At 49.4% G+C, this 26,797-nt stretch overlaps 5 protein-coding genes across 5 annotated transcripts; 2 read left to right on the top strand and 3 right to left on the bottom strand.

Annotated features, from left to right (window-relative positions):
* Positions 1 to 10,195: 10,195 nt before the first annotated feature.
* Positions 10,196 to 10,954, top strand: HRG_00811 (uncharacterized protein; the record flags this gene model as incomplete). Its single annotated transcript, XM_044859282.1, has 2 exons — positions 10,196 to 10,793; positions 10,845 to 10,954. The coding sequence occupies 2 exons, from the start codon at positions 10,196 to 10,198 to the stop codon at positions 10,952 to 10,954; spliced, it is 708 nt and encodes a 235-aa protein (XP_044725682.1).
* Positions 10,955 to 11,762: 808 nt separating this feature from the next.
* On the bottom strand, positions 11,763 to 12,821 carry HRG_00810 (kinase; the record flags this gene model as incomplete). Its single annotated transcript, XM_044859281.1, has 1 exon — positions 11,763 to 12,821. The coding sequence occupies one exon, from the start codon at positions 12,819 to 12,821 to the stop codon at positions 11,763 to 11,765; it is 1,059 nt and encodes a 352-aa protein (XP_044725681.1).
* A 5,146-nt stretch (positions 12,822 to 17,967) lies between these two features.
* On the bottom strand, positions 17,968 to 18,516 carry HRG_00809 (uncharacterized protein; the record flags this gene model as incomplete). Its single annotated transcript, XM_044859280.1, has 2 exons — positions 17,968 to 18,274; positions 18,353 to 18,516. 2 exons carry the CDS (start codon positions 18,514 to 18,516, stop codon positions 17,968 to 17,970), a joined length of 471 nt encoding a protein of 156 aa, XP_044725680.1.
* Positions 18,517 to 19,493: 977 nt separating this feature from the next.
* Positions 19,494 to 21,833, bottom strand: HRG_00808 (fungal specific transcription factor domain-containing protein; the record flags this gene model as incomplete). Its single annotated transcript, XM_044859279.1, has 5 exons — positions 19,494 to 19,553; positions 20,047 to 20,437; positions 20,484 to 20,718; positions 20,784 to 20,908; positions 20,953 to 21,833. 5 exons carry the CDS (start codon positions 21,831 to 21,833, stop codon positions 19,494 to 19,496), a joined length of 1,692 nt encoding a protein of 563 aa, XP_044725679.1.
* Positions 21,834 to 23,636: 1,803 nt separating this feature from the next.
* Positions 23,637 to 24,431, top strand: HRG_00807 (isochorismatase family domain-containing protein; the record flags this gene model as incomplete). Its single annotated transcript, XM_044859278.1, has 3 exons — positions 23,637 to 23,660; positions 23,766 to 24,260; positions 24,333 to 24,431. 3 exons carry the CDS (start codon positions 23,637 to 23,639, stop codon positions 24,429 to 24,431), a joined length of 618 nt encoding a protein of 205 aa, XP_044725678.1.
* Between the last annotated feature and the right edge of the window lie 2,366 nt (positions 24,432 to 26,797).

Raw genomic sequence — 26,797 nt, 5'->3', positions numbered from 1 at the left:
GGATACAACCCAGAAGCATTCAAGGTCACTCGACAAGGACCACAAGCGGAACGAGCGATACTGCAAGCAGATCAGCTACGAAAATTGCATGAAGAAATGCAACAAGAACTTCAATTCGTCAGAGAACGAATGTCCACTCACTACAATCGGAAAAGATTGCAGGGACCAATCTTTCGAGAGGAGACATGGTCTACCTCGTACGACGAAACATCAAAACAAAACGACCAAGCAACAAATTGGATTTCAAGAAACTTGGACCGTTCAAAGTCAAGAAAACCATTTCAAAAGTCAACTACGAACTTTCGCTACCAACAACAATGCGGATACACCCGATATTTCATATCTCATTATTGGAACCAGCACCACGAAACGCCAAACCACAGGAAAAAATCGAAGTCGACGACGATCAAGAATACGAAGCAGAACAAATACTGGACACAAGAAAACAAGGTCAGCAACAGGAATACCTTGTAAAATGGAAAGGATACGGACCTGAGGAAAACACATGGGAACCCACCAAGCACCTGACCCATTGTGGTTCGCTTCTCCGACAATTCAATCAACAAAGATCAACCTCCTGACGAAATGGGATTTTCCGGCGCCGACGAATCCCGAGCAACCCAAATTGGGCTAAGACAGAAGGAGACAACGACACCTGGGAGTACAAGAATCCCAATCCTCGACGAAGTCGAGGGTAACCGATCGTCGTGAGGGAAGGCGGCCGCGCCTCCTCCTCGTTGCCGCTCCTTCTCCGCCTCTTCTTTCTCGACACGTTCCAGCTCCTCAACGTTATCGATCCACGGAGACCGCCCGCATCATCTTTTCAAACCATAATTTCTTTTGTTTTCGAAGGCGCAGAACCTTTTCCTCGGCCTCCTCAAGCTCGCGTTCGAGCTTGATGTGTTGATTGCAATATTTCGAAGCTGTGCCGGCGATACCTTGGACGTCGCAGCGGGAAGGTGAAGGCGCACGCATTCGACACAGCGATCAGAATCCGAAGACGACACCTGGCATTCCGGAGTCCGCGACGCTCGCAAGCCGAGCAAGAAGGCATCGTAAGAATGTCGGGATTCGAAAGGATCGTGGAAAGCAGGACACCACAACGGATGGACGACGAGGCCTTGGCCCTTTTCTTGGAAACACGGTCAGACGGCATGACGGACCATGATGAAGGAAGAAGAAAGGGAACGGCACACACTCACGCAGAGAATGACCAGGATATGCGACACGGCGGCTAAAGCAGGTCTTGAGGCAAGACCAAGGGAGGAGACCTGATGTTACGACCCGACCAACGGATGTTACGACCCGACCAACGGATGGCCATGACACGGGGAGCCAATAGAGCGCGGACCCCGCGCCTTTAAAGTCGGCGCGGACGTCCGCGCCTGTTATAAGCCCAGGCGGAAGATAGTCGGGCCGCCCTGACCTGTACTCTCCTTTTCTATTGCATGTGGCAAACTGTCGCACAGAGAGCCAGCCTCATATAGCATACCATCTGCGCTCAGAGTAGTTGTCCGCGGAAGCGATGCTATAATCCGCATATTAAGGTCGAGCGCCTGCATGCGTGGTGCTTGGACCCCATTGAGGCCAAAGCTCAAACGCAGGCTGCATTAAACCTCGCAGGCGGCCTCGGTTACAAGGGTTCTGCACCACGTCCACAAAGCAGGAGTTTCCTTTCCTTTGTGTATAAAGAGCTGCTCACTGTCGTGCACTACAGCTAGCTCTTCAAGATAATTCCAATATGGGGCTTACTGAATTCCCTGACGATTGCCTTCCTCCTGAGGGCCAGTTCGACTCGCGAGAGTCTCTTCTTGCCTCAATTAATGCGTGGGCGGCTCCAGAGGCTATGCCTTCACCACAGGCAAGTCGAGAGACCCGCGGTCCGGAAGACGCACAGTCATATTTGCCTGCGATCGTGGAGGTAGACTTGGGGCTCATACAAGCAAGGACCAGAAGCCAGCTGATCGGCAACGGTCTACAAGCTCGTATCACTGGATGCCAGTTTTCCATCAATGCGAAAGAGAGCCTTGATAAGTCGTACTGGTATGTCAGGCATCGCCCAGGCGAGGAGAAGTCGGTCCACAACCATGAGCCCAGTCTGCATATTACAGCACATCCAGCTCATCGTGCCCTCTCCTCAACTGACCAGTCAGCTATTGGGAACCTCTCAAGCGCTGGCATAGCACCAAAGGATATCCGGACATATATGCGCCAGAGCTCTCAGACTGCCCAAGGAGCGACACAGCAAGACATATATAACTGTATCGCACAGCGCAGACGAGAGCTCCTTGCTGGCCAGAGCACAATGCATGCCCTTGCCAATGAGCTTGACAACGAGGCGTTCCAGAGCCGCATACAGCTTGATCATGATGGCCGAGTCACAGCAGTCTTATTCGCACACCCAGCGTCTCTAGGATACCTCAACGCATACCCAGAATTACTACTGCTAGACTGCACATACAAGACGAACAAATATAAGATGCCACTGCTCGATATGATCGGCGTTGATGCCTGTCAGCGGTCATTCTGTATTGCCTTTGCCTTCCTCAGTGGTGAAGACGAAAATGACTATATCTGGGCACTGGACCAACTCCAATCGATATACGAGTTATATGACATTCGCCAGCCATCGGTTATCCTGACAGATCGCTGCCTCGCCTGCATAAACGCAATTTCCGGTGCTTTCCTGCGTCCAAGTCTCTGCTTTGCATCTGGCATGCGAATAAGGCGGTGCTTAGCTATTGCAAACCAGCTTTCGACCGTGACGATGAGGACTCTAATAGTGATGAGAGGTGGGCTGAGTTCTTTGGGTATTGGCACTCAATCGTGGGCTCGAAAGATGAGGAGACATTTGATCAACAAGTTGAAGAGCTCGAGAAGCGCTTTGTGCCACGATACGTCAAGGAGGTTAGCTACATACGGAAACCTGGTTGGACCCGTATAAGGAAAAGCTCGTCAAGGCCTGGGTCGATCAATATGCTCACTTCGGCAATGTGGCTACTTCCGGGTGGAAGGCATCCACGCATTATTGAAGAGTCACCTTAAGAAGTCAACATTAGACCTCTTCGAGGCAACGAGGGCAATCAAGCAAGCTCTCCTCAACCAACTGGCCGAGCTACAAGCCAACCAAGCCAGGCAGCATATACGGATGCCAATTGAGCTCTCTGGAACCGTATATAGCACGGTACGTGGCTGGGTATCACACGAAGCCTTGCGACAGGTTGCAAAGCAACACAAGCGCCTCAACGAGAAAAACACCCCATCTTGCACAGGCAGCTTCACCAAGTCTCGCGGTCTCCCTTGTGCGCACGCATTACAGTCTCTCATAGTGGAAGATCTGCCCCTCCGGCTACAACATTTTCATACACATTGGCGCCTTCGACGGGATAACAAAGAGATTGGTCAGGTCCTCATAGAGCCTCGTCGGCGACTAGACCAACTTGTCGCCGCATCAAGGATATCACAGTCATCCACACAGCGCGAGCCAAGTGCATTTGAAGCCATAGAGTCAGATCTACGGCCAAGGCGCCGCCTACATGCAGCAAATGCCACCAGCAAGGGCACATCATGACATCTCGCAATTGTCCTTTACGCTATAGCGACATACTGCAGCGGGCAGAGGCACGGGCGGCACAGACTGCAGAGACTGCAGCAATTGCAGGGACTGCACAGACTGCACAGACTGTACAGACGGTAGCAGTTCCAGAGACTGCGCAGACTGCAGCAGTCATGGAGAAAATGACAGTTGCAGTCACTACGGTCTCTACAGTCTCTACAGCAATTGCAGAGACTACAGAGACTACAGAGAATCTATTATATGATGACCCACGAGCCATCTATCAGAGGTATGTCAGGGAAAGAGACTCTTGGTATAGAGCACAGCCTCGCGGCAGTCTCAAGACCAACCAGGCATACCGAAAGGCAATGGGCTTGCCATTGCGCTACAGCAAGACTGAATATGACTGGTGCCTCGACTGGAAGCAAATGTCAAGGAGCTGCGGCTCGAGGCAATGGACCAAGGTAGAGATGATGGCATACCTTGATTGGGATAAGGCAGAAGAAGAGCGATTAGATGCCCGGGTGGCCGAGGAAATTCAGGTGCAGCCTTTCTCACGAGAAAGAGGTACTGCAGGTATATGGGCTGACTGCGAGAGAGACTCAGAGGAACAGCAGGCATTTTATTCACATATATAAGTGGTGATGATGCCGGCGATGCGAAAATGTGAGGCAGATCGTGAGATCACCGACATGCACCGGCGTGTAGCACTGTAGCTGGCCAATTTTAAGGCGGTGAACTTCCCGCACCCTCCTTGCCACGCAACAGCGGCGCCCTTTGCGTCACGTCAATCTACCAAATAGGGAAGGCTATGGGTTCGAACCCTAAGGGATATCCTCCTTTGCAATTAATTGAAGCTATATGTATGCAGCAAGCATGCTGTATCGGTGAGGCCGACTGCGAGCGCAGTTGGCGGCGGCCCAAATGGCCTGCCAGGCTTACATAACAGGCGCGGACGTCCGCGCCGACTTTAAAGGCGCGGGGGTCCGCGCCTCTATTGGCTCCCATGACACGGGCCAGGGATGACTAACCGCTGAAGGATCACGTGACCATGCGAAAGGTGATCGGTGGATCGCCTTACGATCAAGCGAGCGGTGCTCGACGGATCGTTCATCGATCAAGGTGATCACCTCTGTGATCACCTCCAGCACCTCGCGATCAGAGACGGGCAGTTGGGTATATATAGCTGCCCCATTTCACTCCTTTAGACTAGATAGCTCTTTAGCTTTCAACACAATCATTACGATCCCTATCACGATCTCATCTCTGATTCCGATCACTTGATTACCTGGTTACAGTCTACGGTCTACGACCTCCGACTCATCACCAACGTGACATACTTATCATTGCTCAGACCACGCCCTGTTGTATCTGCCAACATAAACCCCACGACAGGTTTATCCCTTGGGAATATCACCGGTCGTCACAAGATCTTATACCTATTTTAAAGGGATATAAAATTAGTAAATTCGTCTTATAAAATCGTACTATAAATTATATATAATATAATTTAATTAATAAGAGAATCTTTAATAAAGAGAGTATATTTTATAAGCTCGTTAAAGAAAGACTAATAGAATAAGTTAGTATAGATATATTCCGTATAAAAGGGGAAAAGTTTATACTATCTACTAATTAGTTACCCCTTTCCTTAACTAAGACTACTAGCTTTTAATACGTATATTCCTCGTACTTAGGCTATATATATAGTAAGAGTTAATTCGTTCCCCTTATCGGTATTAGTACTAATTCCCTACCTTATCCTCGTATAAGATTTAAGCTAGGTTAGCTTAAGTAAGCATTGCTTAGGCTACTACCTAGAGAGGCGTTTTAACGCTATAATCTAAGTAAGTAAAAAATAGCCGTATCTCGAGCCGCTATATCGTACGTAAATACTACTTAAGAGTACTTAAAGACATAGTTATAGATCGGCTAACGTAAAATTAAATAATATACCGTAAGTACGTATTAATATAGGTATATATCTAAAACCCGAATTTCTTTAGTTTCTTATACCTATTAAGGCACTAAAGGAAATTTAGTCCTAGGACTAAGAAGTCTATACGATACTTAAAGTTCCCTTCTCGATATCGTTAAACTTCCTTAAGGAGAATTAACTAATAGAAATTATAGAGGCGATTTTACGAGACTAAGATATTTCCCTTTTATCGTACGTAGTAATAAAAGTAGCCTCTCCTAAAGCCTCGAATTATAGAAGACTCTTAAAAGTCTTTTTCGAGGAATACGATTATAACTTAAAGGGTAGCCTCTCTTTCTTTACTTATATAGAAACGTCTTTTTATCCTATTCTCCTAGCGGATATATCGAATTATAGAAGGAGATACTTAGAGCCTATCTTAATACTAGATATCTTAAAGGATAGAAGCGTTATTAAATCTATAGGTATAAAAGTAAAAGTATACGCGTTAAATAAGCTAGTCTAATACTTAAGTATACTACTGCCGGGTAAGGCCCTACGACGTAAGAGATATCTTAAGGGTTTATAAGCTAATACTCTAACTCCCTTATATAGAAAGTATTTAATTAACTTAGCGAAGAATCTCTTAGTTTAGCGCCTTAGTAGTATAAATTTCGGCAATATCCTCGTATAACGACTTAAGATTAACCTACCGCGATAGTCCTTAAGTAGAAAGCTAGCGCTAAAGAGTCTATAGGCTAATAGATTGATGCCCTTAGGCGATAAGGCGCTCGTTTATACGCTAGAGGATGATCTAGTTAGAATATCCTTAATAAAAAGAAGAAAGAATTACGTCTCGTATATACTCGAGGTCTTTTGCTGGTCGCATTGTAAAGAGTAGAGACTAAGTGTATAATCTAAATTAAAGAAATTTTTATGAATAAAGTAGTATAGTAATTTAGTGGGTTTAGGTTTTGGCACACTTTGCGGACCTTAGCTAATGTGCCACCGTACTCTGGCCCAAAACCCTGACAGCCAGTCACACGTATCGGGACAAGGGCGGGCCGGCGCACGCGCACGCGCGCATTTAGCAGCGGCCAGTGCGACGCATAGTTAGAGCAACTGTAGCCTATAGCACCTTTTAATAAGTAATAAGTGTTCCAATTCACGACGTTCTTTCTGCTCAAATTGGGGGGCATCTGGAGATCGCTCGGCGGTAATGCAGGCTCTTAGTATCAACCGCACGCGCGTCTGGGATGAAGAACTTCAAAGGGTCGGCCTACCACCGTTATAGATACGATTGCTAGATCTGCGTCGTGTAGGGCTGATATTTGAAGATTTTGAAGTCGAATCGGCCTCGGGACCCTTGAATTGAATGAAGCCGAATCGGGTAAGGTCTTCAAATTCGACGAATCAAAAATCAGGAGTCTTCATTCAATTCATTCATAAAAATTGTGAATGAATGGCGATATGGTCGAAACGTAAGGCGAAAAAAAATTATCACCCCGCTTCGCGGCCAAGGGACATACAGGGAGGAAAGGGTCAATACCCGAAGCCACCCACCAAGGGCCTCTTCCCTGTTCTTCCTCGGCAGGCTCACATACACATCAATAAACAAGCTGCTTTGACCCCATCATTAAGGGTTTGCCCGCGCGGACACGGTAACTTCGAGTTCGGCCGCGCTTGTGATGACGCTCTGCGTATTTAAAAGTCTGTTGTGCGTGTTTCAGTTGGATTCCACCGTCCACTCCACTGGCAAAATCTAGTCCCGCGCCGCCCGCGTCTGGCGGGCGTCGCTGGGGAAATCGAGGCGAAGGACGGCAGTTAGGGCGTCCATATATTGTGGTATAACGACCTAACAGTGCCTGATACGCCACCGTTTCAGCAATCTTGCCACCCTATACGGAGTATTAAAAAACACCATGAAGCTCATGAACAGTGCCATTTTATAATGCACATGATTTAAATGTAGTGCCGCTCGAATGTTCTGGATTTTCTCGTTCGGATGATATAACCCTCGATAGTTACATGTCGTTAACATTTGCTCAAGAAATGCCACATCATCTTGAAGGCAATCAATGGATAGCCCATTTTTTGGTTGGAATACTACATTTCAAGCACATATTAAGCTCGGCAACCCATATTCTGGATATATAATATAATAATTATACCGCTGTACAGCCCCCAGCAAGCTGATTCGAAAAACGCGTTCAGATCCCTCAACATCTCAATACTGCGCGAACAATTGGAAGTGACACGAATCGAGTCAGCTCGCGATTTGGAGGCTGTTAGGGACTTATCTACTCCTCGAGCCCAATATGACTGCTACTTGTTTGTCCATACAAATTAGCCGATCAGGAAGTACCCGAAAAATCTGCATGATAAGGATATATTGTGCCAACTAGCCGCGTTCAGACGCGTTATTTCCGCTCAGTTGACCACCTGTTAATTCTACTGCTGTCGGAAAGACAGGGTCGTCAGCCCATCCACCTTTTGCCTGCGTGGCGCAACGGTCTTCGCGACAACTGCCACGACATTATTTTACCACGACCTCGCCTAATTCCTGCTTCGATATTCCGACAGCGGCTTCGGATCAGCCCCCGAATCAACGCCCTGACCGACGACCTATCCTACCCGTTCAACCCCGACTCCTTGACACTTTATTGTGGTTTATTTGGTGTCGTTCCGACTACCTGTGTCGCGTCCATTCTCGAGCCTTTCAGCCAAGATCAGGTAAAACTTCATTACTCTCAATCTACCCTCCTTATTTAATTACCTTACGAGTGGATAGCTAATTATAACATGATACGTAGTATGGCCCTGCTGAAACAAAACATCTGCCGCAGCGAATTTCTTTGCTCCAAGGACCCGGCGTAAATTGCCAACGCAGAATTATGCCCGCATCGAACGTCCTCAATTCAACCTCGGAATCCCGCGCGCGCGCTGATTCTAGCGCTCCGGCTCCTTCCTCTCCTCTTCCAACTGGCGAAGATACAATTGTCTGCGCGCCCCCGGGTCATCCTGACTGTGAGTCAGATGATGACATGCCCGACGCGGATACACCAGAGCCGCCATTGAACAGTAGTCATATGACGCTCGCAGAGAAAGCCGGACTTATCAAGAAGTGGGCCGACAACAAACAAAAGCATGTTCGCAAGAAGAGAGACAAGAACAGCCACGTCTATTGGTATATGCAGAGGGAAGCTATAGACAGAAGCTTTTACTCAGAGGATAAGGATGGGCCGAAGATCTTCCAAGAGTTCCGGTGGACTTGTATAGAGTGCCTTCAAAATCCCAATACTCTTCGGAAGAGATTCCAGGTCCTCGAATCGAACCGCCGAGGGTTACCTCTGGCATGGGAGACCATTTAAAAATCCACGGTATTACGAAGGAATCTCACCACGCTCGAATTAATGGATACGGCCGCGCCATTGGTGGAGGAGATTATACAGAGGCAGACGCATGGAGCGGTCGACCTAGGCAGAGAGCAAGACTCACGGCAAAGAGTCTATCCGCCGGTGGTTTGTAAACACCGACAACCCTTCTCTGTTGTCGAGACTCCTGCTTTTCAAGAGATGTTCTTGGCTCACAACACAACATGTGTGTACAGGAGTCGTATAACGTTACGCAATCATATATATACAGACTTTGTCGAACGCAGGAGAAGCTGAAGATTGAGCTTGAGTACAATTGTGCCACCATCTCGTTCACCCTTGATATCTGGACAGCACCGAATCGGGTGCCCATTTTCGCCATTATTGCGCACTGGATTACACCGGAGTTTGAGGAGAGAGAGGAAGTTATTGAGTTTATTGAGCTCAAAAGATCTCACACTGGCAAACAATTAGCTGAGATAGTTGAGAGGACGCTTGAGGAGCTCAGGCTCAAGCCTAAGCTTCTCGCCATTACGGGAGACAACGCCGGCAATAACGGCACGCTCTGTCAGTCTTTGTACGATTCTCTCAAGACCAAATTCGACGACAAGGTGAGCCCAATAGGGAGGCCCCGCATGCGCTTTCACGGCAGGAAGAGTTGGATCCGCTGTCTAGCTCATATTACCTCGCTCATTTGTGAGGGCGTCTTGCAAGATCTCAAAGCAGGCACAGCGAAGGAAGCCAAGAAGATGCTTGACAAGTGGGACGAAGAGAATAAAAGCAACAACTACACCATTCCGGGAGACTCTAGTCGAAGTGGATTGCCAAAATCCGCCTCCTCAATCTCTGGATGTTGAGATCCGGGTCTAGGGAGCAAGACTTCAAAAGCATGCCGCGCACGCACTACCGGAAGCCAACCTACGATGTCGACACTCGCTGGAATTCGGCCTACGACATGATTGACCAATTCCTCGAGCTTGAGGCAGAGTATACTGAGTTCGTTGATACTCACCCGCAAGTCAAGTGCCTCCTGCCCTTATCAGAAGAGATTGTCGCTCTCTATCAACTGCGGAAGGTTCTGAAGCCGTTTAAAGACCACACTCTGAAAGTCTCCGAAGTTATGCCGCCGATCTCACAAAGTCTCGATATCTATTGGGATTTGGAAGCTCTCCTTGATGATGTAGTCGAAGGAGTTGGCGACTTTACAGACCTTGATATGTCCATTCGAGACGCCTTCTCGAAGGGCAAAGCAAACACGTTACTTATATGAAGAAGCTTGACGATCAAATGATGCTATTCGCAGCTCACATCCTGGATCCGCGTTATAAAACTCACCAATTGGAAATGATGATACCGGATCAATACTCTGAGATTATGGCTAAAGTCAAGAAGTATTTCAAAACGGAGTGGCCGGAGCTAGCAGCATTGAATGCCACAAACTCAACTATGAGCCAATCCAGACCAGCTGAGCGTCCTCAAGGAGTCTCCATTGCGCAATGGAGAGCCATCCAAATGAAGAAGGCGAGGGAGGCGGAGACGGGCGCGGCGATCCCTATTTCGGAGCTTGAACGGTGGCTTGCAGCTCCTCGAATAGAGTTCGACGAGTCTATTGCAAAGTCTCCAGACTTCCTACTGAAGTGGTGGAAAGAACACAAGGTCGAGTGGCCACTTTTGGCTGCGGCGGCGCGTGATCTTCTCTCTGTCTCTGGCTCTGAAGTTGACGTGGAACGCCTCTTCAGCGGTTGTAGAGACGAATTCGGTATCCGCCGTCACGCCTTGAAGGCAGATACGGTGCGAGTACTAACACTTTTACGGAGTGCTTATACTCAGGAAGATAAGATCGATCAGGCGTTGATCAAGGCGGCCATGGAGTATGACATCCTGCCTTTGCCAATAGTATTATTTGGAGACCAGACCACATTCCGGGCAAGCTGGAAGATGGTATGTATGGATATACCCTCATTATATATGTAGGTATATGCTAATCTGTGTTCAGGCGAGAATCCTCCTCAACCTCTTCCTCCCACCGAGGCTCCCACTGAACCCCTACCCCCAAACCTCCTGCATCCCAAGCCGATAAGTCTGCGATATCAACCCCCTGTCTAGATACAATGGAGGCTTCGGAGGATTGGGGCTCTAAGAGTGTAGCCGTGTACAGTGGCGGATTCGAACGCGTTGTACCGACGTATTTTGAGGATTCGGCAGAGCTTTGAAAGTGCTTATTTTCAGTCGATTTGCCTAGGACAGGCGGATCAGTATTTATGTAAGTTAATTTTTGTAGTATTCGGGATTATCGACTTCTTAGAAGGCTATAACTTAAAACTATATACTACTTATTGGCGTTTTTGAGGCATCTTTGCAATCGCTCAGGTACACACCAAATTCACTTCGTTTAGGGATCCTTCAAACCATTCATGAATGGCCTGAATTGGCCCAAACCCAACTTGAATCGCGAAAATTGGAGCTTGAAGATTTTGAATCAAGATCCAAAAAATTCAATTCATTTGATTCATCCTTCATTCAAAATCTTCAAAATCTTCACCTTCGTCTATCACCCCTAGCGTCGTGCATAATGCGAAGGTCGCCTCGTTTTGTACTGCCGCTGCCCCCGCGGTATCGGCGGCCTCGAGTTCATGTTCAGCCATTTGTCGAGCGGCTTCCACTTGGCGGAGGGCTCGTTCAGCTGCCAAGCCCTCTTCTGATCAGGTCAAGCAAAAAAGTTGTTTGGGAATAAAGCACATCTGACTTACTGCATATGATCATCGACCTCGCTGTCCCACCCGATGTCACGGTAGAAAGGTTATGCCTTCTTCAACATCAAGAAGGGTGAAGAGGCAGATACTTGTCCCATGAAAAGGGTTACAATACACATTCGGGGGGTCTTTAGTATCAATTATAAAGAAATGTTGGATCCTCATTTGAGCAGCGTCTCGTTGCCTTTCCGCTGCGGTTTCATAATGAACTCTATGATCTTTTTGAGAGCAATAAGATCGCCCTCTACCGTCCCTGTCAAGTTTTCGGGCACCCAGCCTTCCGTATATCCCCCACCAAAATCCACTATCCAGGCGTCCTTGTTCCTATCGATCAGCACATTTTCAGGTTTCGCATCGCCCCAGACTATGCCCGCGCTGTGCAATTCTTGAACCGTTTCTTGAATCTGTACCACCCATTTCTCTTGGAGGCAAGCCGGTGTATCTAGCTTGGGAGCAGCACAGGCCAGCGTCACGCGGCTGCAGTCGATGTAGGTCAGGAGGAGACCAAAAACGGAGCCGCTTTCATCCCGAACTATGCCTTTAAGACGTGAGATCGGCAGCGTGTCGTTGAGTGGTGCTGCATTGATCTTGGCATAATTGTCCAGCTCCCGCATGAGAATATTCTTGTCACCGCAACGGACAAGCTTAACGAATGCAACGGTTCCGTCTTTTAACGAGACCTTGTCGGGCGTCTGGGATGGGGATGGGCCATAGGTTGGGGGACGCCGAGGACAGATTCGAATTTCGGATGGGTGAAAGCATGGCCACACCGCGCAGGTCTCGTTGGGCAAAGCGACGCCGAATCGAGACCGCGTCTTTCTCCTTGGGCTGTTATTCAACGGGACTGCGACCAATTCTCTAGCGTCGGCTCGCAGAGTGTAGAAGAGTGTATCGGGAAAGAGGTATTCGTTAAGCGTCAAACGCGTTTCGTCCAGAGGCGGCATACTTTGGAATACGGGGAAAAGTGGCTCAGCGGCCCAGTCGTAAAAGTCCTCGACGGTATAGCCATCGAGCTCGAAGTGTCGAGCAACATCCAAGAAAAATATATACTTCTCTTTCAGCTTAGTCGATTCGGAGAAGTTAGCTGCGGCCAAGTGCACAACAAAGCACGTCTTATTGCACATGATTATGAGCTCTGAATCGGTGTTCCTGTCGGAAAATGTGAACTCGAGTACGCTCCACGGTAGTGGTGGTGTGTCCTGTATGGTCGAATCCCCCATTGTGAAGTTCAGGCAACTCAAAAGGACACAAGGTTTTTGGGGATGATGGTCGTGCGGCAGCTTCTCTGGAAAGCCCAGGTGTCTAGTTCGTAGTTGTGCACTGGGAAGTTGGAAGATTGATGAGACGCGAGAGAGGAGACGGTTACCACGTGGTGGAGTTGGACGATTAGATAAGCGGCGGAGTCCTGCGTTCGCACTGTGAAGTTGGTAAAATACCGCTACAACAGGCAAAATAGGGGCACCCCCATTGGAGGTGTTATTAACGCGTATTATAAGTCCTTTTCTCTGCTCTGACAGCACTGCATCGTCAAGTGGTAGAATCGTTTAGTTCACACGCGGCATCAACATGTACCTTTGGTATGAAGAAAGCATTGTGACACTCGCCTACACTTCCCACGCGCACGATGATGCATTGATGATAAGTCGGTCTGCAAAGGTCTCCGGTAGCCCGAAGAATTGAATGTTCTTGTGTTCGTGCGGCTACAATTGTCACTCTGGATATATAAATGGACCTTGAAGGCTGTCGCCAGAGTCTCCTCAGCTCTCTGGAAATCATTGCTCACTAAATCAACATTTTGCCTGCAATCTTTCTTCTTGTTGTTCTGCTCCGCAACATGTGCTACCGTACTTACCGGCAGTATCGCTGTGGCCATCGGAGATACGCTACTCCACAATATTGTCAATACGCGGCGTACAATGCGCGAACTCGCGGATGGTCTATGTGCCCCAGCCAAAGGTCCGTTACGGCTGTATCGGATGTAGGCCTTTGTGGCAGCACGGAATGCTACCTCGCAGATTTGAAGAGAAATGGGTGGACGTGCTGTTCGTGTGGTGAACCCGGGAACAGGATGGACGGTTGTCTCGGTCCTCCCGGTGGGCAAATGGGGGACTGTCCACACTATGTTTGCACAAACTGCGCCTACACTCCTTGTTAAGCACTGGAAATACGACCACGATGAAGGAGTTTGTCCGTTTAAGTCTAGAAGGAATGCTGCATGGGATGAAGGAAGGGCTTTGAACACTGTCTGGAAGCTCAGACGTGGGACCATTCAATCGCTTGGGTTCTACTCAGTTTCGCATTCGGGTACTTGTACTGGTAAAACTGCAGAGAATCGCTTCTTCAAGTCGTTCAAGAAGTCATATTTTAACACGAGGCTCGATGCACGGTATTATGTAACATCCTCTCGGTAAGATCCTGTTCGTTGTAAGAGTATTTGCCGTATGAGTCAACTGTCACGGTCCACGGAGATGCGTAAGGAAGAGGTAACTATAGTCTGATAGCATCAGGTAACAAGGAATCAAACGCTTCAATTATCTTCCCCGAAAATGAAATCACTCGCTCCTTCTTGGATATTCTGAGAGACAGTCAGACAATGATCACTCTCAGGATCACCAAATTGCACAATAAAGTTTCTCTGACCAAGAATGAGCGACGTGTCTCCATGTTAAATGATTCGAGTTTTGCCTCAGCCGAGAGGGGGCTTCTGAAAATGCTCCAGTGCAACAACGAGCGGCCGTCCATCGTGTTTGGCACATGACTCTGATTACCTTTCGCTACGCCAGCTGAAAACGTTGGCTTTGACATAGCAGTCATAACTCATAAGGCTTAACGAGGCGGCAGTCGTAACTTGTCAGAGTGCTCAATCAGCATCACTTGCAAATCTGCATAGTAATTGCAGTAATTTGGTTCGCAGGAGGTAGAGAGGCAAGCTGACAAGGTTAGGTGGCGACCGCCTCGAAATGTGCTTGCAAGCTCATCTTCTTTAAGCTGGATAAGAGTGAATGTGGCCACGGATCAGGTACACGGCAAAGAAGACGCCGGTAAATGTAGCTGTTTGCTACGTAAGACGACCCTTTAACATTGCCCCGCACACTAGTCCGAAAAGTGTCAGACTGATGCCGCGCAGCATCAGTCTGATATTTCCTGGACCAGGACACTTTGCTCCCCGTCACCTCCATTTTCCTGCGTCCTCCTTCCTCTATTCCCCACAACCGCCTCGATAACCTCCCACTTTACGCACTCGAATTGTGTCGTCCTGACGGCCCTGTCAAACATTCATCCTGTTCAATATGTTAAGGCGCAAGGCAATCAAAGACTCGTCCAAGACGAGAGGCAGAAAACAGATCCCAACCGCTGAACCACCCACCATTGGCCAAGTTGTTGACGTCCTCAGTACTTATTCCCCAGACGATTCATTCGACACGCTGAAAAGAGACGATAAAAATCACGAACTTCTTCGGCGAATATATTTTAGGCTCCAAGATCTCTTCAAGACGTCCAAGACCCGTTCCGAGGCGAACCGTGATAGAATCAAAGCAATTCAAAAATGCGAGCTCGACAGGGAAATCGCCGACAGATTCCCCATATGGAACAGAAACCCACTGGAATTCTGGGAGAACTCAATTGAGGCACTGCCAAAATACGGTCAATTCCCAAAACCTAGAAAAGAGAGACTTCGTATTTTTTATGAGGGCGCGTTGCAACTGAAAACGCAGTTCAAGGTCCAAGTTATCATGTGGAGATTTATAACAGTTTCTGCCTACAGGCATTTCAGACGAAAATACCCAGGGAAAATCATTTCGAAGCCGAAGGTCCGAAAATTTCTTACATACTTAGGCCTGCTAGTATCGGGAGACAGCGTCCAGAGATTCGCCAATCTCCTTCTAAGCGGGCAACGACGCAAAAGGTTCTGCCAGGAGCTGCAGGCTGCAGGGCAGAAAGCTGGAAATGACACGGCATATGGCGGTCAGGAAGGAGGCAACTCAAGCGTCGCCGGTGGCAGAGGCGATAACCCAAGCAACACCAATATGGGTAATGCAAAAAGCTCGGCGGAGGTGGACTATGGACCTTTGTTTCTCCACTCGATTCCGGATAATATGTGAGTCTGCTGTAGTCGTCAAAATCTCAAGCTAACTAGGCATAGTTGGGATGCAGCGAATGGTCTTGTTGCTCAGGAATCCGAATCTTCTATGGAATATCTTCTATCTATTGGCATCACAGAATGGTCAGAAGACTCGGGCTGCAGAGCTGCTGGTAACAGGCTGATCGGTTTCCACGAAGTATTGATTTGGGCAGAAGATCAAGAACAGTCATCCGACGATGAGGATACCTCATCATACGATGTGCATCGTTGGGAAGGCGTTGCGAATCCCAAAATAGGTAACAAAAGAGGGCGGCATTCGAAGAGTGCCAACACATCGGCCAGTAAACGGCAACGCTACGAAGTTCCAAGTAATGCTTCTACTTCACGCTCCCCCACGATCGAAAACGTGTCTCAACAGATTTCAGGCGGAATCACACCTGGTTCAGCGAATTTGGAAACCGCTCTTACGAAGTCATACCATTTCACACCTGTCGCCGCCGATGCTTCCATCTCCTGGCAACCCTCTGGTCTAGATGGACCTCCTACAAGCTGGGCTGGTTCATCGGCATTTATGCAGCCAGGAGAGCGGGTTCTCGATTTGAACCTCTCCAACGATCGCAATCAAGGACGTGTCCAACACTTACCATTAGACTGGTTGGCATCGGCTGCATGCTCTGTAAACCTCAGCGCGCCGAGTCAAGGGAATCTCCTTGACGTTACGCATCTGGACTTTGTGGACTCAATATCTTGTGCTCCAGCGCAACCGGATGGTTTCGAATGCCAGGATAATGCCCAAGTATCGAACGCTGAACAGGTTTGGCAGGCTTTTCATTGCCAACCCCTCAGTGGCTCCTTTTCCTAACCTTCCATACCGCATAAAACGGTTTTCCCTCATCAATTTCCACCTTGACGAGCTTGGAGATGTGCATCTTCTTTCCTTTCTCTAGTGGGTAGAAGCGGTTGCCGTCTATAATTCTACAACCTTCGCTTGGAAAGATAGGAATAAGGTCTCCCTCTTGGAGCTCCCATCTGGTATGCGCCGTCCTGAAAGTAGCCACGGAAGTGGTCTGCAACCATCAGCGCACCTATATCTCCAAGCAACATAGAGAAACACTACCTGTGTTGCAAGCCGTAGTGAGATTTGACGTAGTTCCGCTTCCGGACATTGCTCCCAGTGCTCATTCCGAGACTGGTTCCATTGCGCATCTGGGTTTCTCAACAACCATGTGTGCAACTCCTCAACGACAGCCTTTTCGCTGTCGTCTAGGTCTTGTTCAAAGATCTTGTCGCTGCCGGCGCTGCTCATGTGGAATGATTGAATATGAAGAAGGCCTAGATATGGTGTAAGCATGGATTGCCAGTACGCTCCTTACCATCACATACAGCATTAAATGACACCCAATGCAAGATGTTTTTAAGAGGTTTGCATATGGATTTAAGTTGCTCTCCTGAGTGTTGGGCGGGGAAGTGGCTATTATTAATAATACCTGCCTGACTATTTTTGAGTCATCATGTGATCCTGCACGGTTGCATCACCAAATGTTGGGCAGTTAGCGCCATCAAGCTAGGATCAACCGGATTTTAGTTGGCCCGGTAATACCCCATCATGTAACGATCAAACAATCAGCCGTCGCATGTTCCATGGAAAATAAGAGGCGGCGACCGCGCAAGCGATTGAGAAAACAAGACGCAGACATAAGCTCCAGTGCGCAACGTCTGGCGGCAATGCAACCCCGATCGGATAGTCACATCCGTCAGGGAAAGGATGAGACAGCATATATCTCGCGGCAGCTTCGTCGCAGCCATCGAATTGCGGCACCGCCAGGTTCTACCTAAGTTATCGCCTGGTCGCCCCCTGGAGTCAGCCAAAACCTGAGACGACGCCGGAAGATTGCGCAAGCCCCGACGCCCCTTCAACCAAAAGGTCGCAAACCCTCACTCAAGCTCACCCGCAGCGACGTCAGAAAATAGGGGAACGAGAGGCGATCAGCTTGGAGCACTTCAGTCAACGGCAGTGTCGATAGACGCGAGCGTCTTTGATGTCTTGGTGGTAATCGGCCAGAAGGCCGGCTCGCCGTGTTACCGCTTTTCCATTCTTCATGGGATTTAGGTAGTGAAGAGGGCACCATGGCTGCGCCGCACTGCGGATTACAAGAGCAGGGTGCGGTTGACGACGAGATGAGACGAGCAGAGGATTCTGCAGGCAATATCCCCCGACGCGGAGAGCCATCCAAACGCCTCGTTATGGACCATCTACGAATACATGAACCACCAGCACCCCCTCACCGGTAACCCTCGCTCTCCTTGCTGGCCTCGGTCACGCTCTCCGGCGCCAGCCAGCCCTCGGCCGAGATGCTGTCCGGGACGCTCTCCGGCGCGTGGCAGTTTTCGCCGCGGAAGGGCGGGTTGCGCCCCACGTTGTTCCGGGATGCCTGCTTGCCCTGCGTCGCAATGTCGCCGGCGCTGCCCCGGCCCTCGACGGGGGGCACGCGCGCGAGCACCACGTCGTTGTCGTTTTGGCCGGGCTGCCCCCGGTTGGCCTTGTCCATGGGGCCGCCTTTGCCCTCAAAGTGCTCTCCGCGGGTCTGCCTGTTGATCAAGGTCAGCATCGGCAAGTCTCAGGCCGAGGCAGGTGTATTCATCAACGGGTACGATGGGGGCATTTACCGGCCGCGGTAGTCCAGCACGCCTCCTTCGCCCGGAGGGATGCGTTTGTTGTAGCCTCGGTTTGTGCTCAGCTCATCGCCGTACTGCACCTCGCCCGTCTTGGACTGGTACGTGTTGAGGTCGGCCTCGCACTGCCTGGCGAGCTTCTCGTAGTCTAGGGACATTGCTGCGGAGGATGTGGTCGCGGGAGTGGTGACTGGGTTTTAAGCGTATGAGCGTATAAGAGTAAGAGGCTTACTAGGCCAGATGACTTGCAGTCTTATAACCGCTGCGCGCTCAGCATGACCAGATTCCACGAAACGTCATTGTGTATGACTTCACCTTGACGTCGCATGACTTCATGGCGACTTGCTCTCGGACGCTGCCGATCCGCCGCGCCCCACGATGCTGCAAAACTTGCGGAACCACGAGCTTAGTAGTTCCAAACTAAACCATCGTCGACAGACGCGGACCTTCTGCTCTTGGATGGAGCAAGCGACCGTGGATCCAATAGCTTTGTCCGGTGATGTAACCGGGCAGTCCTTTTGCATAGGGTCAACCGACAATGAGAAATCGCACCGATGCCCCTTTTTTTGGGTTTGTCCCTCGCGCCTCTCTTGACGATACTATTGTCGGTAGCGTCAAACCAAAGATGGGCTGTTTTGTGAGACGACATGGTTGCGTGCCGGCCACCACGGTGCGTATTGGAGTCAGTCAAGATGGCGATTGAACAAAACGACAAAGTCCAGAGGGGAAAAGACTGTATTGATGCGAAATAAAGTAGCATCAGTTCTTTCCTGTCCAACTCGTTGTTCCCTGGACAAATGGCACGGCAAGCCAAGAGTCTTCGGCGACAAGAAATATTTAGGTCGCAGCTTGCATTCATCACGTCCTTGACTTCCTAACAATGAACCCAACGAAGCGAGGCCAAGCAAAATGCCCGTCACAGGCCTGTATGCTGACCTGCCCTTTTGCGGCCAAGCCCGGATGACTTCCAAGTCGATCAGCAGCACGTCAATTCCCAGTATGCCGGTGCCGATGAAGTCGAGGCTGTTGCCATTGCCAAGGGCGCTTTGGAACTTGTCAGAATACCGGCCATTTTCCAACGTACTCTCTCTCTCTCACCGCGTAGCCACTGTCCCTCTTTCTACAAGTCACTCGCTCACTCGACATTGCCCGGATCAATGGTCGGGAGGTGCTCGTTCAAGAAGAACTGCCAGCTCTATGGCGCCAATAGTAGCTGTCAAGACGACTTATTCCATTGGCAAAAGAGTTCAGCTAGGGGAGTGCATAATGCGTAATTTTCTAGCTCAATTCTGTATTCAATGGCTGCGAATATTCTGTCGACTTCTTCACCGCAAACAAGGCAGCCATCGAGCGACGGCAAAAGACAACGAGGAAGCATGGCGTGGTAGTGTCCTTTCTCAGCCGGTTTCTTCCAAGAATATGAAGCCATTCTTCTCCATCGTGGCTCTATTCGGCACAATGGGGCGTTCATGCCCATACATCAGCCAGAATGGTGGAGTCTCCGCGCATTGCTCGCCGGCCATGGTGCTCGGAGCGATGCCCACGAACCTGCCTGTACTGCTGTTCCATGCCTGTAAAAGCTCTGCCTCAAACACACTTGATGCAGTGCCACAGCTATACGTGCCTGGATGGAGAAAGCTTTTCTTTATGGCTAGGAGCGTGCGGGTTGCCTGGTCATTTAGCGCTACGTTATCTTTCTTGGCCAAGATGCCTGTAACGTATAGTGTCCGCTTGGCGGAGTGGTGGCATGGAGCCATGTCAGCCAGGTCGATAATGTGTTGATTAATGAGGTTGGTGAGTTGATAGAGTAGAAAGGATGAGGGCTGTAAATGAGGGTAAGATTGGCCACGGGATAGGCTGTTGTGTAGGGAGAAGTGCATTATGGACGATGTGAGGATTATGTGTGGCATAAAGCTTGGGATACGCCGGAACGTGTATAGCTGCGAGTAGGATCGCAGTATGGCCGAGATTGCGTTTGTAGCCTGGAAACAAACTTCGCGAGGGTAAGTGTTTGATCCAGGAATGCAGTAGTTTACAAAGGGCTGGAAAAGCTGCAAGATGGCGAAATGGTAGTAGATGCTACTCGGTTCAGTGGCTGAGTTTCTGAGACATGCAGAGAGCTTACTGCGTGAAAAGAACCGGTGGCGTGCTGTTGTGACCCAGTCGGAGCAAGTCGGGGACCAAGTCATACCAGTTTAGATATTTGGTATATATCTTGAGCACGTCTCCCCTCGGCGGCGCCTTGACAGGAGAGAAGAGGACGTAAAGGGCGTCGTGGATCAGTTCGCTGAGCTCGCAGAAACACTTGAAGACTGAGCGAACATGCGACGTCTGCTCGCGCAGCCCGTCGAGAGCAACACCTATACAAGTGTAAGCAGCCATGTCTTCGACGACGTATTCGCGTCGATTCGCCACGAAGACTTGCCTTCGTCAGTAAAATAGACCCATACGCTCGCTTCAATGTCGGGTGAGGCTGGGGGCTTCAATGGTAAACGCGTAGTAATACCTGATGAACAACTGGGCAGAGAGCGCGACAGGAGGGCCCAAGCACTGGACAGGTTAGCCGAGAAGCAGCAACGTGACATGTATCTCACTTATTCAGTGCGAAGGCGCCCCAGAAAGTAGCAGCTTGGACGATGGATTCGTCGTCATCCCCGTCCTTGCAGGTGCGGTGCAAGCCCATTTCAACAGCCAATCGTAGGCTCTGCCCGGAATAGTGGCGACTCTCCGAGTCTCTGCCACAGCTTGATTCGCGGACCGACATTATACCCAGTGCTTGGACCGTCGTCAACAAGTGTTGGTCCTGGTCGTCCAGAAGTAGCCTCAGCGCTTCCTTGAAGAACTGGTCTCCTGATGGTTGAGCATCTTGAACTGTGCTCGCCATGACTTGCCGGCTAGAGAAGCAATAGCCGAGGGCGAGCAGGGCATGGACGAGAATCGGAGAACAGTACCGACTTCGGCCTTCGGAAAAGTCTTTGACGAAGTGCTCCCTGCTTAGGGAGGCGAAGATGGGATATTCCCAGCAAAAGTACAAGGCCAGGAGACGCTGGACGAAGCCAACATCTGCCGTGAGGCTTGTCCACGCCGAGGCGGGCACCAGCATTTCCGAGCCAAGCAGCGAGCCTGCTGGCTCTCGCGAGCCGTGGATCTCAACTTGGCTGGCGATGGATTGCCCCGCCAGCGTTTCCTGCGGTGCTGTTATGTCGAGAGCCAAGCCCATCGCATCGGCGTTGGCCGGCCTGGACTCTAGCACCTCTGGTGCAGTCGCCGCTCTGGCGGAGCGCACCTGAGCAAAGAGCCTCTCCAAGATGATTCGCTTCTCAGAAGTAATGCCAAACTTGACCATGTCGCCTTCCGTCATGTTGCACAGAGAATCCACATCATCAAACCCCTCATCCAGCAGCTGAGGCTGATAAGGCAAGAGACCCGCCGATTCCAAGAGCTGGGCGAACGTCAAGGTCGAGCTGCCGGTCATTATGATGCTGCAAAGGCGGCTGATGGCAGCAAAAGTGATGACTTGTGCTGAACCGCTGATGAGAATGCCTTTTGTGTGGGATCAAAAGCCTGGCGATGAGGTGCTCTCCCCATCGGGCAGACATGCCAACCATGTATGAAAGAGCGGGGGATATTCGATTTCTTGGAAGGTAAGGTAGACTACGGGACGTGCATGTATTCTTTTACGCCTGTGACTGGAGAGTTGGGGCGTTGATACCTTGCCCTCCACGTCTTCTTTTATATTGTCAGGCCGGCTGTTAATACGGTGGTACAGAGTAAGTGCATGCGAACCTCAGCCGCACCCTGGCTACGACCTAACAGAAGACAATATTACTCTTTCCAGCCGTGAACCACGAGCAATCAAAACACAAAGTGCGTACCGAGGTTACTCGGATGCGAGGTTCGGAGGAGAAGTCCGAATTCATAAGACGGGAACACACTTGGGCCTTGCGAGACCGGAGAACTAATATAACGCTTATTAGTGCCAATAAAAGTCCCCGGAAGCTCCAGTCGGTACAGGCAGCTACCTCAGTCCGCTTTAACCTTGATGCGCTTAGCAATGCGCATTGTTGTGTTTCTGCGTCCTGGGGCCCGTGACTAGCTTGCTGCTGTTGGAGGGATGAGAGGTTACACCCCTGTCTTTCTCAACCGTGTGAAGTGCTCGCCTGCTCCAACTTCCCAGCCGGCAAATGAGGAGAGGCAGCCGTGCCTCGTTGAAATAAGGCGGAGAATAAATACTTATTAAAGCGGCAAACCCTAGTAGCGGATAGCCTTCTACATGTAGGCAATGCCACTGACCCGCAGGGTGCAGGAAATATGCCACACCAACGATAAGACGAAATCTGTACTTTAAAAGATGGACATTACCCACATGAGTCGCCATCAAGCCAAGCCAAGGGCCATGAGATTGAGAATGGACTAGTGCGTGGACGTGGCTGCGAAGACAGCCTCATCTATGCTAGCTCATTGCTGTTGAAACAGCCTAGTCGTTGTGTATGATTATTGAAAAGAAGTGACAGCTCGCTTTGCAAGCCGCGAAGCCTCCTCCAACCTTTCTGCCCAGTGAGAGATGCTTACCGAAAGCCATGCTGGAAAGCGCTGTGCTGGTTATGAAATCACCTACGTGGCCCAACACTCTTGGGCTTCGCTCGTAAACAGCGCAGCCCGAGTTACTACAGATCCATAAAAGAATTAAAGTTCCAGGTTTACATATAAGCATAAATACGGAGCACGCCAGTTCAAATCCCACCAAGACGGATACTATGCCATGATAATTCCTATGGGTCCTAAGATTTATTAAATAGCGCACCCGGCCCGACGCCAAGGCTCCTTTGCCCAGGCCATGACTAGAGTACGCAAACGGTCTAGACACGCCCACCGCAAGGTCTCCGGCCGACAAGATCACGGTCAAAATGTTCCCCCTTACCTTGACGTCGTTGGCCGGCACTGCCCCCCGCCTCAGCTGCGGCTACCCGACGAGCTGAGGAGCATGAACCCCTCATCTCTGCGATAACCACAGGGACAATCTCTATCTTCTCAATCGGGGAAGCCTCTCATAATATAAAGAACAGGTCCCGTCTCCCAAGCTCTCGAGGCCCGACAACAATGGTACATTCGCTCTGCAGTCTTCCCATATTCCCCCCATACTCTCGTTCAAGGCTTCACCATGAAGTCCTCTCTCGCTGCCGTAGCCGCTCTTGGTGGCCTTGCTCGTGCATCTATTTTGCGCGGCCGACAGGATGGCGAAGACATCGGCTTTAGGCCTGCTCTCATAGTCGTCGACATGCAGAATGACTTCTGCCTACCTGTAAGCTAGGACTCTTCTGCTTATTTCGGTCTGCTTCTATGCTAGCAGTCTTCTACGAATCCTCGTCCCGGAATAGTCGACCATGAACTGACTGAGCACACGCAGAATGGTAGCCTATCCGTCAGCGGCTCCCTCGACATCGTCCCAGCCATAAACGAGCTTCTCGCTCTTAACTTCACACTCAAAGTCTTAACCCGCGACTGGCACCCGGAAAACCACATCTCCTTCGCCACCAACCACCAGGGCCAGAACATATCTGAGATAGCCATTGCCAACCCCCAAAATACCTCGCAAACCTACACAACCCCCCTCTGGCCCAAGCACTGTGTACAGAACACTGCTGGCGCGGATTTCGTATCGGGACTCAACATCAACAATGCAAACGCGTGCGTCAGCAAGGGCCAGAATCCCGACACGGAGATGTTCTCGGCATTTTACGACAAATTCAAGGTCAACGACACCGGGCTGTTGGGACTGCTCACCGAGGCCAGAGTGACAGACGTGTACGCTGTGGGTGTGGCGGCAGATTTCTGCGTCAAGGAGACGGCTTTCGATGCTTCTGAGAAATTCACAACCTATATTGTCGACGATGCCACGAAGGCTGTTTTTAATGGCACCAGTGGCAAAACCTGGAAGGATACTAAAGCGGGTATCACCGCTCGCAATATCCAGGTTATTAAAATGGGAGATGAGGAAGTCCAGAGGGTCAGGGATCGCCCGAACGACGGGGTCAGCACAAGCGAGCCCAGCGGGCCCAATTGCCCCGAGTAGGGTTTTTAGTTTAGCAAGTTGCAACAAGTCGAAACAAGAAGCTTTGGTAAATCATTGCATGTCAAGCTTCTGATAGACCTTTGCGACTTCCCAGAGCAAATCAAGACCATTATTTATATGTGCAACCACTCAAGATGTAAAGGCCCGTGTGATATGATTAAACTCTTTCGCAGCCCACAAACTTTGAGTTCCCGTAGAGCATGGCTATGGCCAGCTCTACCAGAGAAGTAAGGGGTTATCAGGTGTTTCATTCAGCAGGGATGAAGCATATATCTAAAGCTGAAACACCAGTCGAGTAGATAGTTGGATCAAGGGCCCGACTACCGTTGGATAAAATAAGGCAACCAAGATTATCTCCTGCAGTGAGTTACTACATAAACTAGACGACCGCTCCATGGAGCCTTCATCCATGTCACTCTGAAAATTGTATAACAGCCATTTCTAGACTTTGTTAGCGCCAAGATGCTGGGATTCAAGTGCGCCCACGGAGTACACGAAAATTAGACCCTGACCTCGAATACATGTTGTCAGTCCAATAATTACGAACCCAGGCACCACGCTCATGCTCACCTACTTTGAGACGCGGGGGCTGACGTGCTCCGGCCGTATGAGCTCGCTCCGAGACTGTCAAGAAGTTAGTTAAACAGTCTAAAGCAAAGGGCGCCCCGGACAAAACTTTGAGCTGGCGAATCATATTTTATTGGTGAACACGATATTACACAGCTCTTACACATGTCCACCCTAATCTCCTTCAATCATTTGCTCCATCGAAATAGACTACATGTACTAGCGTTAAGGTTCGGGCTGTTAGTATGCCTATCAGGTGAGGATAGAATTCCGAGTTCCGTACGAAGTATGTACTTGGTACTCGGTATAGAATCGTAGGCTTTTAGAGGCGCTAGGCGTTGAATTTAGGCAATGAATATGCGCGCTGAACCACTTCGCTACGGACGCCTTAGGTATATTGCGGATTGCCAGTTTGGTCCAGCTTTGTTGAACGGACTCATTGGCCAGTCCAAAGGTCTAGTCTAACTGATTACACTTCCGGGGGCACTAGCTTTGCTCCGACGGCGGCGTCGTGGTAGTCGAATTCGGGGAGCTCGTCCACCTAGGATCCAAGGGAAAGTTTCCGTTCCAGCCAACGGCCTCTCCCTTCTCGCCCATGAACTCGAAGGCCCATTGCTCCAACGTCTTCTCTTTAAATTTGGCCACGTTTTCGTCATCCCCAGCAAACTGTGGCTGCCCTCCACTCGAAGAGTATTGGTTGTAGTTGAGTCGTAGGCCCCGGTGTCGGTCCACTTCCAGTCGGCATGGTCTTTAAGGAAGAAGTCGAACTCCCGTGTGTCCTCATAGAGTTGGTCAGAGTTTCTTCCGGCTCTATAGGGCTGTGATGTGTCGGCAGGAACGCGAATCCAAGCCTTAATCTGGTTCTAGCGTATGCTTCCTATAGCGGAGAGCTCTTCCTTGAAAGCAAACCTGATTGTAAAGTCGGTCGTTGTAAATTCCCCGCCGCCCCCCACCGCCTTCCGCTTTAAGCAAGCCCCTTCCCCTTTTAGCCCGTCGCTGCATACGGTATTGCTATAAGAATACCTATACTCCCTCCCCCCCTCTACTCGATTCTCCTTTTCTTCCTCTATCTCTCTCTCTCTTACCATTATCCCTATCGGTCGGCTATATCTAATATATAGCCCCCTCCTTTATCTAACTCTACTCCGCTTATACGACCTCCTTAACTCCTACTCTATATATTTAGCTAAGTTCTAATCCCCTAGGTTCTATATATCCGCTTTATTAGCGATATTTTTAGTCCCTTTAATCCTTTAACGTAGCTTAGGGGAAGGGAAAGGGCTCCTCTTATTACTTTAACGCCCTAAATTAAAGGGGCCTTTACTCGCTAATATAGATAGACTCTTAACCTCTATACTCTTATAATAGCTTAACGCGATTATAGCTACCTACTAGATCCTTAGATCCTACTAGTAACTTAGTTACTATATACCTATAATAACTAATAGGCTTCTACTATAATATTATTTATTATTTTAGGACCTAATAATATGGTAAAGTCTACCTTACTCTTTACTAGGTATACTATATATAGATATATATAGAGATTAGGCTAATTAACCTTTTATTACCTTTATTAGCTCTATTAGAAGTCCTTTAGTAGGCTTAAGATAACTACTAATAAAATACTAGCTTACTTTAGCGTTAGCTAGTAAAGCCTCCTTAATTAATATTATAGTAATATACCGTCCTTTAATAAAAGTTCTATTAGTATTAGGCCTATAATCTATAACTATAATTATAATATATACTATCTTTTAATATTATAATTTATAGCTAGACTTATCTCTATCTTTATT

The sequence above is a fragment of the Hirsutella rhossiliensis genome, assembly GCF_020360975.1.
Source record: "Hirsutella rhossiliensis strain HR02 chromosome Unknown scaffold00001, whole genome shotgun sequence".
Lineage (NCBI taxonomy): Eukaryota > Fungi > Ascomycota > Sordariomycetes > Hypocreales > Ophiocordycipitaceae > Hirsutella > Hirsutella rhossiliensis.
Note: the sequence above shows the minus strand (reverse complement) of the source record. Positions and strands in the feature narration are given on the sequence as shown.